Source organism: Staurois parvus, unplaced genomic scaffold (assembly GCF_062004578.1).
Source record: "Staurois parvus isolate SC_StPar_1 unplaced genomic scaffold, SC_StPar_1.0 ptg000124l, whole genome shotgun sequence".
Taxonomy (NCBI): Eukaryota; Metazoa; Chordata; class Amphibia; order Anura; family Ranidae; genus Staurois; species Staurois parvus.
This window is the reverse complement of record NW_028317920.1, coordinates 3,933,216-3,950,142: the sequence shown is the minus strand read 5'-3', so window position 1 is coordinate 3,950,142 and position 16,927 is coordinate 3,933,216. Positions and strand designations below refer to the sequence as shown.

The following is a 16,927-nucleotide window of genomic DNA, read 5'->3' as shown; positions in this document are numbered from 1 at the left end:
TCAGTGTCCTCCACCCCTCTCCGCCAATCACTCCACTGGCCTCCACTCAGTGTTCTCCATCCCTCTCTGCCAATTACTCCACTGGCCTCCACTCAGTGTCCTCCAACCCTCTCTACCAATCCCTCCACTGGCCTCCACTCAGTGTCCTCCACCCCTCTCTGCCAATCCCCCCACTGGCTTCCCATTTCCCAACGGATAAAATTCAGATCATTAACAATAACATATATAGCCATTTATAACTCTGCCCCAAATGACATCAACGAACTTGTCTCTAAATATCACCCAAACCGTACTCTTCGCTCCTCGCACGACCTCATACTCTCTAGCTCCCTTGTCTCCTCCTCCCATGCTCATCTCCAGGACTTCTCCAGAGCTTCCCCCATCCTCTGGAACTCTCTACCCCAATTTATCAGCCTGTCGCCTACTCTGCTCACTTTTAGGCGATCTCTGAAAACCTCTCTCTTCAGGGAAGCCTATCCTGCCCTCAGCTAATAATGGAATGTTTTACTCCTCCAACCAGTCCATCCCCCACAGTTACTACCTTTTGTACCACTAGCCCCTCCCTCCTAGATTGTAAGGATCAGGCCCTCCTATCCCTCTTGTATTGAACTGTATTGTTGCTGTATTGTCTCCCGTTATATTGTAAAGCGCTAAGCAAACTAAGCAATCCTGTATAATAATAAAAATAATAATGTTTTGCTTTTAAAAAAGTCCCTGACCCTTTCCAAGAAACGCACCGGGTGGTGAAAATGCGGAGATGTGAACCTGTCCCATAGGAAATCATGTTAAATGGACTGTAGTACATTTCTGCAAAATTCAACGGAAATGCATAAATGTGAACCTAGACCAGTGGTGGGCAACCTTTTTTTTCAACTGAGCCAAATCTCGCCAAAACCACGATTGAAATTTATTTTGAGAGCCACATTTTTAAAACTGAAAATACATCCCCCATATAGTAATTCATCCCCCATATAGTAATTCATCTCCCATAGTAATTCATCCCCCATATAGTAATTCATCCCCCATATAGTAATTCATCTCCCATAGTAATTCATCCCCCATATAGTAATTCATCCCCCATATAGTAATTCATCCCCCCTATAGTAATTCATCCCCCATATTAATTCATCCCCCATATTAAGTCCCCCGTGTCAATTCACTTACCTTTGCTCCGCGCGTTCCTCTCGCCGTGTTCCCGCGCCGTTCCGGTGTAGCATGAAAATCTGTCTCCTATGAGGATCTGTCCCCCTCGACGTATCTGCGCATGTGCCAGTTTCAGGCATTAGCAGCCGATCGGCGATCTCCGGCACATGCGCAAATACGTAGAGGGGGACAGATCCTCATAGGAGACAGATTTTCATGCTACACCGGTCTTCAGGGCGGACTGTGAGAGGAGCCTAGCGGGAGCCTAGCTCCGTGGGCCGGATTAAAAGGTCCGCCGGGCCGTAGTTTGCCCATTGCTGCCCTATTGCCTGTCACCTGGTGGGCAGTGTGCTCCGGAGCCGCAGCCAAGGTGAAAAAGAGCCGCATGCGGCTCTGGAGCCGCGGGTTGCAGACACCCGACCTAGACTAACGTACATTCATACACACATTCATGTGGGAGGAAACCGGAGTACCCAAGGGAAACCCACACAGGGAGAGCATGCACACTCCATGCAGCTAGTATTGTGGTTAGAATTCGAACCGATGACCCTAGTACTGTCAGGCAGAAGTGCTAACCACTTAGCCACTGTGTTTCTGTTCATTTCAATGGACAGTGCATCGATCAAATACCCAAAACAGCGAATCCATCCTTATTCACAAAGCTACATACAGGGGCAGACTGACCATTTGGAAACTGGGGCACTGCCCGAGGGCCCGGGGTCAGTAGGGGGCCCCATGAGATGCCCCTGGTACCTTTTTCATAGGCTTTTTTGAGTTTGGGCAAGGACATGGGCCCCATGATCCTCTATTGCCTGGGGGGCACCATGAGTTGTCAGTCCGCCCCTGGCAACATAAACAGCCTCTACTCCTTTAGTAATTCATCCCCAAAGTATGACTGGAGTGTCCTTTCAATGTGGTGCAGGCGACGCGTACTTTTTTATTTTTGCATGCTCTCTTTTTCCGACACGCGGCAAGCCGGAGCGTAGAGCGCGGCGAAGACGATCCCTGGTCACATGCCTGGGGCATGCAGAAAGGAAACATTCTTGTACATTTCTTGGCTACAAAGCAAGGCTAAAAAGAAAAGGAGGGGGGAGCACAAAACTCTCATTGACGACAAAAGCCCAAGCCACGCCCCCAGGGGCCCTGGGAGCCAATGAGTCGCCGAGCTGCGGTCGAGCCTTCTACAAGCCTTCCCTGATCCATACACAGTCATGTGATGATCCCAAGTAGTATTCCTGATCTGCAGGCTCACAGTGAGGGTGAGTGGTACTGCTGTCCCTGCGACTGCCACTGGCCACCAAGGACAAGCTAAGGGTCAAGTTCATAGCCGTCGGCTAATTCTCTGGGATCTGCTGGGTTTCTGGACTGGCAGGTAAAGAGCAGGATTGCAGGATATTCTGGGATCCATCTGCACTTCTCTGCCTAGCATATGGTGACCTTCTGCTGCTTACATTGGGTAAGGGGAGGAGGGGGGGTCTATTAATTTTTGGATGCAATAAAAACAAATCTTTTTGGATAGCACAGAATTGCAATTCTGTACCTTGTAGGTCTGTCCTTTCTGCAAAGGATGCTTTGTTGTCAAACAAGGTAATCATGGATACAAAATGTTCTATTATCTGTTTATGTAAATGTCTATTGAATCTATTTACACTCTAGCACAGCATGGTGCAGGTCTATGCAGGAGGATTTGGTGTCTTTTTATTTGTATTGTTTGAAATTATTTAGTTCTTCATAAGACAGGAGAGAGTTTGTTTACTATACACGTCCTATAGAATGACAGGGGCTGCATTCCCTTCTATAGGGTGACCTACTTTGTGACAGCATTGAGTTTCACATGCATATATGACATAGAAGAATATAGAATGTTACATCCTGATAGAGAGATAGATAGATAGATAGATAGATAGATAGATAATTGTGAGCTAGATAAATAGATAGATAGATAGATAGATATGAGATAGATCAATAGATAGATCAATAGATAGATAGATGTAAATATCGTTATTTAATAATATATAATTTATAAATATCTGTATTTATCTATCTATCTATTGATCTATCTATCTATCTATCTATCTATCTATCTATCTATCTATCTATCTCACAATTATCTATCTATCTATTTTTCTACATATCTGTACATCTTCAATCAATCAATCAATCAATCAATCTGCTATCTATCCTTCCATCTATCTATCTCTCTCATCTATCTATCTATCTATCTATCTATCTATCTATCTATCTATCTATCTATCTATCTATCTCCTATCTCTCTCTCTCTCTCTCTCTCTCTCTCTCTTCTCTCTATCTATCTATCTATCTATCTATCTATCTATCTATCTATCTATCTATCGATCCATCAGTCCACACATACACACTTTCTGTATATATTGACATATTTATCCACGTATCCTTAAATATATAACTTACCTCTAAAAAAAATTTAGCAACCTTTTTTTTGCAAGGTTTGGGTTTAGTTCAGCAATATTATTTTTTATATATAAATATGTTATCATTGGGGTACATTTGTGGTGTTTTCAACCAAGATTTACACAACTTTCACCCATGATTCATGCCTTTTTCCCCAAGATTAAAAAGTCTGTTTACCAATGTGTTCTCCCATGATTCACACAATGTTCCCGGAAGATTCTGACATTAGTCACCTATTATTCAGTTAGGAAAATGTCTGAGTTTTGGATGAAAACATTGGTAAATAGATTCCAAAGAGTGCATTGTAGATTGTGTGTGTATGAAGACAGATAGATAGATAGATAGATAGATAGATAGATAGATAGATAGAAAAATATAGATGATAGATTAAAAAGGTAGATAGATATATAGACAGACAGACAGACAGACCGATAGATAGATAGATAGATAGATAGATAGATAGATAGATAGATAGATAGATAGATAGATAGATAGATGGATATATAGATAGATACATAGATAGATAGATAGATAGATAGATAGATAGATAGATAGATAGATAGATAGATAGATAGATAGATACAATAATTGATAGAAGATAGATTAATAGATAGATACATAAATAGATACATAAATTGATTAATATAGGATTAAGAGATATACTGATTGATAAAAAATGGAGAGATAGGTAAAAATGTGATAGATAGATAGATAGATAGATAGATAGATAGATAGATAGACAGATACATAGATAGATACATAGATTGATTGATAGAAGATGGAGAAATAGATTGATTGAGTATATCTGATTCCTCCTGTATTGAATTGTATTGTAAGTGTATTCTCCGCCCTCATGTTGTTGTCACTATATAAATCATGTATAATAATAATAATAATCATCATCATCATCATAATAGATTCTGCAGATAATGACCATCTATAGTTTGCTGAACTCTATAACGATATATGAATATCTCGGCTGATATAAATGTTACACGTCTTCTTTCTGACACTCTACATTTACGGAATACATCTGATTGTTTGTATCTTCTACAAGTCTATAAATAGTAATGAAATGATCAATAATATACTGGTAGGTATTATATAACCAGATATTGGCCATACATCCACTGGATCAATAAGTTCAATACGTTGTGTTGCATTTGTTCTATGTGTAATGAGGGGGGGGGGGGATTTAACTCTGGCAGTGCCAGGCACTAGTACCCTTGGTGGCAGCACTGAGAGGCGACTGGGTGGCAGAGCTGTTGTGGAGAATGTTGACAGTATGAGCTGGAAGGGAGGGGGAAGGAGGGTTATTATCGGTCATGTGCAGTACTAGAGGCCAGAGAGAGGGGAGTAGAGTACAGCAGCTAAACCACTCAATAACAGGCTGCACAATGAGCCATTCACAAACAGCACCAAGGCTAATCTGCCTTAACCGTAACACTGCCGCCGCTTAACCCCTTCCAAGCCGCTACGCCGCTTTGTCTTGGGATTTACGCAAAAAATGTTCAGTTCCGCAGCTGTTCTGAGTTATCTGATATTCAGTCACATTCTTAGAATAGTCAGATTTGAGCAGAAGCTGCCGTATTCTATTAACAAATATTTAACAGGACAACAGTCAAAGTCAAGTTAAAACTTGACAGCATTTTTTAATCATAAACAGAAAATCTCATCAGAATTTGCACTTTGGCAGTTGTATATGGTCGAGTAAAAGTGTTATACACGCAGCGTCATTCAAGTTTTGTATTGGCATTCTGTTCCTTTTTTCAGTTTTTTTTCACACCTGGCATTTTTAGTGTACTTTATTATGTGCTCTATCTCTGAACAAGTTATGTTTTTTTAAATTTTTTTTTTTATGATTGCAGTATCAATTCGACACAAGTTTGATAAAGGGATTCAAATGTGAAAAGCCTGTATCAGGGAGGCCCCAGCAACACATAATCAACACGGAGTCACTTGTGGTCCTTTTTCACATGCGTTTAATAACAGCGAGATTAGCGGCAGGGAGTATGTGCCCTAGGGCCAAATTAAAGGCGTTTCATCTAAGGCCAGCTGAGAACTGGAGAAACTTTTCTAGATCCTGAAAAACGTTTTGATTTTTGTCCATTTTTTAAACATTTGCAGATGCAAAGATCCTTTCTCTTGCAGCACAAACTATTTTTGTTATGTATGTTACTAGACGGATACATTTCAGATAAGGTTTTTTTTTTTTTCACACCTGCTCAATGAAAGTTTTGAGCGATCCGCAGTATTGCAAGATATATTGCCTGTGACTTCAAAAAAGAAGAGATTACCAGCATGACATTTAGCTAACAGTAGATGGTCACATTCAATTGGACTTGATTTGTAATGTCGAAGATATGGCAGCTTAGTGGCTAGCACTCCTGCCTTCCAGCAGCAGGGTCATTAATTTGAATGCCAATGCTTACACTGCCTGCATGGAGTTTGCATGCATTCCTTTAAAACACCAAGGGTAAGCTGGTAGGTTCATTGTCTCCTGGCCATAGTGTGCATGTGAGATTAGACATGTGTATGCTGGAAACTTATTGCTTCATTCATTGAAGATTTTTTTTTTCATCATATTCGTTATTTTGAACCGATTTGTTTTCAGAATTCATTTCATATCTCTGGCATTTGTTTCCTATGTTTGTTGGTTCAGGTGGATTTGAAAAATGTTGCAGTTTTTCCGGAAGATTGCTATATATTCAATATATCATCGAATTGGACAGATTAGAATTGGAAGGATTCAATATTTTCAGACGCTAGTCCAATCCACCAAGCGAAATGGCATGAGCTTATTGGATAATATCTACTGGCGTCATGTGCATCCGCGTTAACGAATGGAACAAAATTCAGATCCATTTGTTATCCAAATCTGAATTATCAAAAGAAATTGGAAAATTGAGTTCATTTCCCCATGGGCCCGAACTACTATTGCATCCTGTGACATTATCTGAATGAAACTAATGCATCGGTTAATTTCGTTATAACCTTTTTTTTTTTTGGATTGGTTGACATTCATTGCTATGTCTATTCGGAGATTCCGATACATCCGAATTTCTGAAAATGAAATTTTCTGCCAAAAAACTAATCATAATGAAAAACACATGTCTTTGTGAGATAGGGATCTTAGATTGTAAACTCCTTGACGACAGGGACTGATATGAATGTACAATATATGGAAAGCAATGTGCCACTTATACAAATGCCTGCAATTAAGTAACCCCCCTGCGGTAATCCCGAGTGTAGCTCGGGGTAAAGTTTCAGTACCACAAGCGGTAACCCCGAGCTACACTCGGGCTTACCATGTGGCGCTGCTCCGGGATCTCTTCTTGACTTACCTTGTCCTGCGCTCCCGCGATGTCCCTCCTGCAGTGTCCCCTGTAATGTCCTCCGGCGGATGCCGGCATCTGTCATCTGGGTTCCGTTCCCTGCGACGTCGGGACGTACGGGGGACGGAACTGGCGGGAAATTTGAAAATGACAAAAAGTGACATTCACTAAAATCACATAGTATACCATTCCTGTATCAAACCATTTCACATACATTTTGTCCCGAGTGCTTTGTCCTGCGCCCTGCCTGTATTTTTACTGTTCTTTCTGCCTGAAAACTGAGAAACGTCCATGGCGTCCAAAAAGCGTCCCTTTAGGTCAAAAGCGGTTTTATCCCGGCTAGAGAACAGCGATAGTAAATCAGAACCACTTGCAGAATTGAGTGATAATGATTTGTGGGGGAAATTCCTCATCAGACACTGAAAACGATTTTGCGATTTTGCTCAGTGATGTGCGAACTTGGCGCTATATTTCAAATTTCAGTGTTTTTGTTTTGATTATATTATTGAATTAAATTTATTATTATTATTTTATAATTTTTTATGATTATTTATTAAATTATAATTTATGATTTTGTGTTTCAAATTGTATCATCCCTGGGATGTTTACTAGACTCTTGTTCGGACAGATTTCAGTGAGTTATTCCTAAAAATTACAGGCCTACAATAAAAAAAAAACATATTTCCATGCAAAAAAAATGTACCGCTTTGAGCACAGAAATATGGACATAATCAGACCGCTAGGGAGGTTAAAGTAAGACGTTACACAGTTTATCCAAGATATTTCTTCAATTCCAACTGACTCCTTTCTATCATGACTGGGGAAAAGAGAACCTTCCCAGACTGCATGACATTTAAATATACTTTGAAGCATGGAAAACAGTTTTTGGATTTTCAAAAACACTTGTTTATTATCACTTGCTGCAAATGCGTCCAAAGATTCTTGATACAATTTTTTTTTTTTGGCTGCCCGCTAACAGTCAGGTTGGATACAACTTACAGTTCCTGAATTGGAGCACATGAACTATTTAGAGGTAGGCAAGTCCATCTGTAGAAGTTTAGATCTTTGCTGCATGGTTTAGAACAGAGCTTGCGGTGAGCACAGTGTCCCAACATTTGGACAGATGTCCGCTTAGACTAACAGACCAACATCTGTAGCAGCATGGTGCAGGCACCCAGCAATGTGTCAAAAATTCAAACAGACCCTCGAAAACCTTCACAAACATTAGAATTTGGCCTGTGCTCTTCATTCTTCCATTCCTATTTTAATAAGAGAGGTATGTGAACTTGGTCCAGTACAGACTACAGTTTGTGGCAGATTCATTTTCAATGGCAGAAGTTTTGTAAGGAGGATTAGATGAAGAATTCCAGAATAGCAGTTGTGGAATGCAAAAGCCTGGGGCATGAGTAGTGTTTCTGTGCCTTAGTTACCCTTGTTATAGTTAACCCTTAACAAGGTGAGCTACAGGTAAAGGTTGTATAATGGTAGCTCGATTTTCACTTATCTACTAGTAGTTAGTCACGTTCAACTGGACTTCTGTAATGTTGAAAGCATTTCATGGCTTCATCAAGCCTCAAAATGCCTGCAACATTACAGAGCAAGTCCAGCTGAATGTGACTAAATAATTCTAGCTCTTCCATGAGCTGGATAACAGAGAGCCTTCATAGACATAGCTGGTCACTAATCTAGTAGTAGTTATTCATGTTAGACTGGATACTTTTACATAAGGTTGAAGACATTTTGTACCTTCTCCAAACCACAAAATATCTTCAATATTACAGAACAGGTCCAGGTGAATGCGACCAACTAGGTCTACCATGACCTGGACAAATGAGAACCTTCAAAGACTTAGCTGTGCACTTATCTAGTAGCAGTTGCTCACATTCAGCTGGGCATTTTCCCTAATGTTGAAGGCATTTTGTAACTTCTCTGACCCACAAATATCTTCAACATTACAGAAAAAAGTCCAATTGAATCTGACCAACTACTGCTAGCTCAACCATGAGCTGGATAACAGAGGACCTTCATAGACATAGCTGGTCACTTATCCAGTAGTAGTTATTCATGTTAAACTGGACACTTTTTCCATAAGATTGAAGATATTTAAATTTGTGATGTTTGGCCATCATGACGAATGATTCCTAGTTCCCACCCAACCTAGACAGGAGCAGTTCCAAATCCTGTAGAACAGCAGGTGAGGGTCCCAGAAATTGCCCTACCCCACTTTGTGCAACTGGGTTCCAAAATCCCTAAAGGCCCCCATGCAACTGCACAGTCCGCCCAAATAGTGTTCCAACTGGGGTAGGTGCAAGGCACTGGATACAAGTTATTTTGTAGTTATTAGAAAGTCTTTAGTTGGGCCTAAAACAGCCTTGGTGCGGAAGCTTTCCTTCAAGCAGGGGTCTTCCCAATCAACGTGTTCACCAGGGTTGAGTAATCTATAAGTATTTGAACCAAAAAGAGCACCTACATTAATAAAATACATAGCTAGGCTCTTATCACGTGTGTTTGGTGCTCCTTCTGGTTCAAACTCACATAGGTTATTGAACAAATAGTGTGTCTGCTCTGTAGAGATAAGCCAAAAGTTGTGCCCATTGCATTTCCTGTATAAAATATCAATATTGCAATAGCAATATGTCCTTAGTACACCCATTTTTTTGAGGGCATAGATCAAACTGTGTCAATATGAAGCCCATCCTATAAAGACTTAGTCTTGAGCAACAGCTAGACTGTAGACCAGAGAGGGAACAACAGCCATTTTGTTAAAGAACATTAGCTCTCCAACTCATGCTAAAGCCTAATGAAATAACTTTGGTTATTCAGTTGTTTATCCAGGCTCTGTGTTCAGAGAGTTGTAAATTCTCAACAAAAAGGATGCACAATGTCCTCTCTGCTTTGCGGTATTTCAGAATAATGACACAGTGTTTTCTTCATTCAGGTGTTTGTGATGTTACAACCTCCCGTAGGCAATACAGCCTACAAGGAAACTTGTCAATTGACAATTCAAACTAAGACAATTGCATAAGCAGAGGATACCTTCAGTAAGAAAAGCACGCATCTAAACATAAACTAGATCTAGAGATATAGACTGCTGTAATGTTATTTACATTTACATACTTCCGGTAAAAGTCAAATTTTGGTCTCACCCCAGTGGTCATAAGCTTGTTCATTCTTAAAATGAACCAAACCTGACCATATCTTATTTATTGCAAATGCACAACAAAAAGGACAAAATGGACACTTGCATGTACCAGGACCCTGTAGCATTTAAGTGTCAATGCCTTTCAAAACCAATCTCTCCATTTTTGGGTGGGTATTACTGAGTACATTGAGCCTCTGATTTTTTATAACTTTTGGGAACCTCGGTGGTGAGATTTCCTTGCCATAGTTTGTGTATCTCCCACAAAGCCACACTAGAGATGTGAAAGTATTATGGTTGGATTCCAAAATTATCTGTTTATTTTGCATTGTGGTGAATCCATTGGGTGAGATGGACACCACAACATGGAAGATAGGTAGGTGGAATTTGGAATGCTGGTTGGTAGATCTTATCACTGGAGTCTCCAAGGGTTATAATAAGCCAACATGAGATTCATTCAACCGACAAGACTGCAAAATGGTGCCCTAATTTCGGCAGGACATAAAGTATACTTAAAAAGAAGGCAAAATTATATTGGTATCATCCAAAAAGTAATAGTTTTGGTGGAGATGACCTTTGATTGGGCTATTTGTTATGGGAGTGGTGACCTAGGAGTGACAGAGTAACACTATAGGTTTGGGACCCCACTCTGTGAAACTGTCCACAACACCACTAATTTTTTATGCATTTCACCTCATGGGTTAGGAATTTTGGCCAAGACCAGGGCAATTTTTTGTTACCAGGCTGCAAGGCTTAGCCATTGTCTTGCACACTGGCACCTTATATTTTCTTTCCATGTGTTTGTCACTACTTTTTTGTGTGTTTTTTTTCACTCCACTAAATGGAAGGGTGTGGGTCCTTGGACCACCCTGAAGTCTAGGGGGAGGATGTGGTTAGGTTCCTTCCTTCCTTATCTTGGGGGGTCTTCTCTTTGGAAGAGCCCTCACCTAGTACTCTGTGGTAGGCTTTGGCTGATCACATTGAGATGGGTCTGCCAGGGCTTTTGGCAAGCTGTAACAAGGTGATGTTGTCTGTATATATAGTTATATCTATGATACACACATTTTATATGCCTATAGGTGTCCTTGATCTTTTCCAGAGCCTCGTGCTATGGAGGGTCAGGGAAGGTCCTTCCTCTTCGGTAGGCGACCAGCAACAAACCCTGTACGTTTTTTTATGTGTGTTTTACATGCCCTTCTTTGGTTCACTTAACGTCTATTTTTGGACACCATCAGCTCGAAAAAAGAAAAGTAGAAAAAAAAACCTGCCCTGAAGGGTGAGGGCTAGGGGGAGGATATGTGGCCCTGCTCCACTGTCTTGGGAAGGAAGGGAGAGGACACGGCTATTTCTGCAGGAGAATCCTCCCCTACTACTTGGAGATTGGCTTTGGCTAGCCACATTGAGAGGAGTCCACAAGGCCTTTTGGCTAGGGGCCAAGGTGCCATTTTCTCACACATTGGCCCCTTGGGGGAAGTCTCTCTTTGGGAGAGCCCTCACCTAGTACTTTGTGGTTGACTCTGGCTGGTAACAAGGTTTTTTGGCAAGTTGGACCAGGGTGTCCTTGCCCCTATCAGAAGCCTTGCACCCCTGGGGTGTAAAGGAAGGGCTCTTCTTCACTGGGAGGGGATCTCTGACACACCCTGTGCACTGTTTTAATTTTCTTGATGTTTATTTTTTTCTGCACACATCACAGGCTCAACAAAAAAAATGATTAGCTTTATAGGCAAGCAGTAAGACAGGGTGCATGTGTCATATGACACAGCTGAAGCTACTCTTCGTTCAGTTCTCTATATTTACTATACATTACCCTTTACCATGATCGATTCCCGTATAGCAGCTGCTATCTGTGTGATCCCCAATTGGAGAAATTGCAGAATATCAGATGAAAGTAATTTTTGTCCTCCTGTTATGGATCCTGACAAACACAAAAATGTTAATTGCCTCCAGAATCTAGAGTCAAAAGACATTTGGGATGATTTAAAGGGAACATCGCCCTTCCACAGCTGGGTGTCTGCAATTCCTGTTTTCCATCTCTGATCCAGCAAGTTGCCTCTTAAATGCAGGAATATACACAACAAACACTTGTCAAGTGGATCAGATGATGATATTAGCATATCTGCGGGTTAATTTCATTACCCACAATGCAAAAGGAAGGTATTTTGGGGCTTTGTTGATAAGCCATTGCAAAGAGCCACATTGCAAGTAAAGACTGTGATCAGGGGCGGACTGACCATTCGAGCATTCGAGGGCCCGAGGTCAGTAGGGGGCCCCATGAGATGCCCTGGTACCTTTCATTGGCTTTTTCATAGGCTTTTTTGGGTGTGGACGAGGACACAGGGGCCCTATGATCCTCTATTGCCTGGGGGCCCCATGAGTTGTCAGTCCACCCCTGGCTGTGATACAGCAAACTGAGTGCCCAGCTGATCATACACTATACAATCTGATTGTACAACCTCCACTGGACCATCTATCATCTATGTATGTGTAAGGGCTTGCCTGATTTGATATTAATTAAATGAATTGTGGTTTTGGTAAATCCACAGAAGATTGTACAACCTATGTGGGGCATCCTACCCTACAAGTGACATATGGAAATGTGCCCATGCTTCGTTGCACCTGTAGTTGTGGCTTAGGGTGAGGATCTGCTGTAAGGCTCTGTTCTCACCATGAAGATGCGGCTGAGCGTGCACACTTTTTTGCGTGCCTCTGCACGCTGCAATTAGGGCTGCCAAAAAACACGGAAAAAAGGTGCCTGCGCCATTTTAAAAATCATGCCATACCAAAATGCATAGTACATGTGCTGTAGTGTGAGATGCTTGGGGGTACCATTAAGAATTATTGGCACTGCTGCAAGTCTGTAAAAGAGCAGCATTTTTTTGTGCATTGCAGGAAAGCATGCAATTTCGCACACGTTTCCACAATGCAACAAGTGTCAACAAAGCCTAACGTGTTTGAAGTTTTTTTGTTTCAAAATTTTTACAAGCGATGGATCTGCTGTACTAAGAATACGGCAGCCCAGACAGAACTATAAAATTTATATAAATGGTGTAGCGCTAAAGACCATCAATATATGAACAAATAACATGCAAAAAATATATTAAATACATAAATGAATAAATAAGTGATAGATCCTCCAGAGATCTAAAGCATATTGATAAGTGTCACAAATTGTGATAATAGTGAATACATCAACTAGCACTTGTCAATTTGATACATACAGTAGTTCCATCTCCTAGATTGTAAACTCCAAGGAGCAGGGCCCTCGAACCCCTCGTGTATTGTACTGTTACTGTATTGTCTCATGTTCTGTCCCCCACTATATTGTACAGCGCTGAGCAAACCTTTTGGCGCTATATAAATACTGTATAATAATAATAATCCCGCATTTTGGGATTCACTTTGTAAGTCACTTTGTTTGTGTGTGAACATCCCATTTGGGATTGGGTGTTATTCACATTATATTTGGGTCCAACATTTGGGACCTAGTTGATGTATTCACTATTATCACAATTTGTGACACTTATCAATATGCTTTAGATCTCTGGCGGATCTATCACTTATTTATTCATTTATGTATTTAAAACATTTTTTGCATGTTATTTGTTCATATATTGATGGTCTTTAGCGCTACACCATTTATATATATTTTATTTTTGTGTCACACCTATAGGTATAGGATAGGGTGTCAGCTGCTTTTTGTTATATAGGTTCCCATTAAGCGCAGGGGGATTTCACTTCTGTCCTGATCAGGGGCGGACTGACAACTCATGGGGCCCCTGGGCAATAGGGGATCATGCGGCCCCTGTATCCTTGCCCACACTCAAAGCACACCCAAAAAAGCCTATAAAAGGTACCAGGGGCATTTCAAGGGGCCCCCTACTGACCCCGGACCCTCGGGCAGTGCCCGAGTGCTCGAATGGTCAGTCCGCCCCTGGTCCTGGTCCTGTCGCCGTGGCCATTTTGTTGGTTGTTTACACATGGATTTCAACCAAATGTTTGTTCAGCCAGTACAGAGCCATTGAGGGAACAATGCTGTGAGCTGGAAGTTCCTTTCTTTTAATGTAAGTCATGAATAAATTTGTTTCTATGGTTTGAATTCTGCCTAAGAGCCTTCTTATCTTTATGAGGACTTTGGAGGAGTACCCCTGAAGGAAGGAATGGAAAGATATGGATTCCATAAGATAGCCTATGCTTGAGAATAACTCCCAGAGGGAAATAGTACCTAGTATCAATATTGGCTGGATTTAGAGGGTAATAGTACCTAGTATCAATATTGGCTGGATTTAGAGGGTAATAGTACCTAGTATCAATATTGGCTGGATTTAGAGGGTAATAGTACCTAGTATCAATATTGGCTGGATTTAGAGGGTAATAGTACCTAGTATCACAATTCACAACTGGTTGGATCACAGAGTGTATATGTGATTGAAGTGTCCACGGAGTTTGTCACGTTTTGGGTTTATTTATTTATTTAAATAATAAATATATATTTATATAATTTTTGCACAGAAAGTTATATATATATATTTTTATTTTTTTTGCACCATTTTTAGAGTGGTTTTGCATTTGCACAGAGTGGAGTGTTGTTATATATATTTTTAAAAGATAATGCACTATGGATTTTTCTTTTTACTTTTTTGAGGTTTTCATGGAACATTTAGGATCATTTTCCTTCCAACTGGATTGAAGTGGAAAATTTGGGACCTTAGCATTGGACACATTTTGGATTTATTTGAATTTTGGGACATATTTGGGATTGAATTTGATTTGGTCACAATTTTTAATTTAATTGTATTAATTTTGATTGCATCAATTTATTTTTATTTGTGGAATTTTATTTTATTTTTTTGGGATTTATGTGGGATTTATGTGGTTTATCACAAAAAGGATATGTTATAAATAACTCCATACTGTTCATGAAGAGTGACTTTCACTCTCAGCCTTTCTAAGGAGAAAACGAGAAAAGAGTATCCTAACAGGAGGAATGAAATTCCACCCGTCACATAGAACAAGAGATCCAGATTGGCTGAGCCGGGATCATGGCATGCTGGTAGGGTCATGCCTCTGATTAATAAGTAACACTTCAAAGTCACTGATAACATTCGAACAATCTTTCTAGCTCAGGAACGAGCACACATGGCATTGGGGAGGAGGGGGGGGGGGGCAGATTGGAGGCTCAGCTGATTAGTTCTTGTTTGTCCAGTTTTCAGAGCTGAATATATTTGCAGCTTGCTAGAAAAGGAACAGGTGCATCTGTTACCAGCATCCCAATATCAACCATTCAAATCATACTTGGTTATTGATGAGTCGGTAATTAACACCCGAGGGGTAAGCAGAAGAGGCAGCTGCCTTGGGCACTTTAGTGGGAGGGCACAAACAGGGCAGGACTCAGGGGGTTGCATTTTGGCCTTTTCACATTCGATGATAAAGGGCCTTGTCTCGACACTGTTAGCACTATGGGGTGTATTTAAAAAAAATATTTGCAGTGCTATTCGTCTAGTACAGGGAAATCACCCTCTTTGCCCCTGTGGTAAATAGCAGTGGTGTTCAACCATCGGGCCAAGGCCATCTACTGGGCTACAGCCTCCTTCCTCCTGAGTCTCCAGCCAGCTGCAATTCCCCTAACCTCCCACAGTGCCCCATGAAACCTCTCAGCCCCCATAGTGCCCCTCGCAATCCATTGTAGTCCCCCCTAGCTTGCTGCGGAGCCTCCAGCCCTCCATTGTACCCTCAACTTCCAGGAGCATCCCACAATTCCCTACAACTGCCTAGAGTGCATTCCAACCCTTGCAGGGCCCCCTCGCTTGCTGCAGAGCCTCCTGCCCACCATAGTGCCCCAAACATCTAACATTGTCCCACAGTGCCCCCCAACCTACTACAGTGCACCCCAGTCCCCGCAGTGTCCTCTAGTCTCCCACAGGGCTCCTGCAAAACCCCAGCCTCCTGGAGAGTCCCACAACCCTTTCTAGAGACCCCATTACCCACATCCCTCCAGAAACCTCATCCCTACAAGGCCACCAAATCTACTACCGAGTTCCCTAACCCCCTCCAGAAGCCTAATCCCCCCAACACCCCATCCAGAGCCTGCCAGCATTTTATTAAATATTTTATATTTCCATACTTTGTTGTGAGAATATAAAAACTTTTTTCTAACTGTTGGGGCATGGAATGTTTTGGAAAAATTTCTTGGGACCTGGTCTCAATAAGATGAGAACTCCTGGTCTATAGGCATGTGCCTGCTGTGCTTAATGGTAAATCCAGCACATTCTGCCATTCAGTCAAGGCTTACATCTACTTTAGAGTAGAATTCCAAGTATAGATATTTTTGCATAGTTACAATGGTCCAGCTTGTACTGTACCATACCTGTGGGATCCCTCTAGAAGCTGGAAATCACTGTATAGTCACCTCTACTCCAGTGGTCTCTGGTATAGCCCACGTCCTGCATTGCCCTGCTGCATTAAGAACACAGGAGGTCGGCCACTTGGCACGGGAGCCATTCAGAGATTGCTTTGCATTTTCTCAATGAATGCAAAGCATTGTCTGATTGGATGAGGTGGCGTGGTGACGTCATGCTCTCCAACTGATCCAATCAGAGAATGCTTTGCTTTCGTTGAGAAAAGCTGAACTCCTGTTTTCCCAATGCAGCAGGGCAAACCCTCAGCACTGGATCTGGAGGCTAGTGGAGATCACTGGAATAGCAGAGTCTATACAGTGATTTCCAGCTTCTAGAAGGATCCTGCAGGTATGGTATATACATAGGTACAGGGCTTTCTTTCTGCCGGAACGCGGCGGTACTGCGTTCCGCCACCTTTTTCTTCTTGTCCCCGCTCACCGACTGCCTCTGCAGAGCTGACAAGCTATGCAGAGCAGCGAAAGTGA

At 41.5% G+C, this 16,927-nt stretch overlaps 1 protein-coding gene across 2 annotated transcripts in view; it reads left to right on the top strand.

The window, feature by feature from the left end:
- The first annotated feature begins 2,363 nt into the window (after nt 1-2,363).
- The window catches only part of KLF15 (KLF transcription factor 15), a 41,639-nt gene continuing 27,075 nt past the window's right edge, over nt 2,364-16,927 (top strand). The window contains exon 1 of one of the 2 annotated variants that reach the window (XM_089672285.1): nt 2,364-2,515. Coding sequence is in view for 1 of the 2 variants with exons in the window: in XM_089672284.1 (XP_089528410.1) it covers nt 2,573-2,599 (27 nt within the window). In the remaining variant the exon portion in view is untranslated. Of the gene's footprint in view, nt 2,600-16,927 lie in introns of both variants that reach the window. The other variant, XM_089672284.1, reaches the window with a different exon arrangement.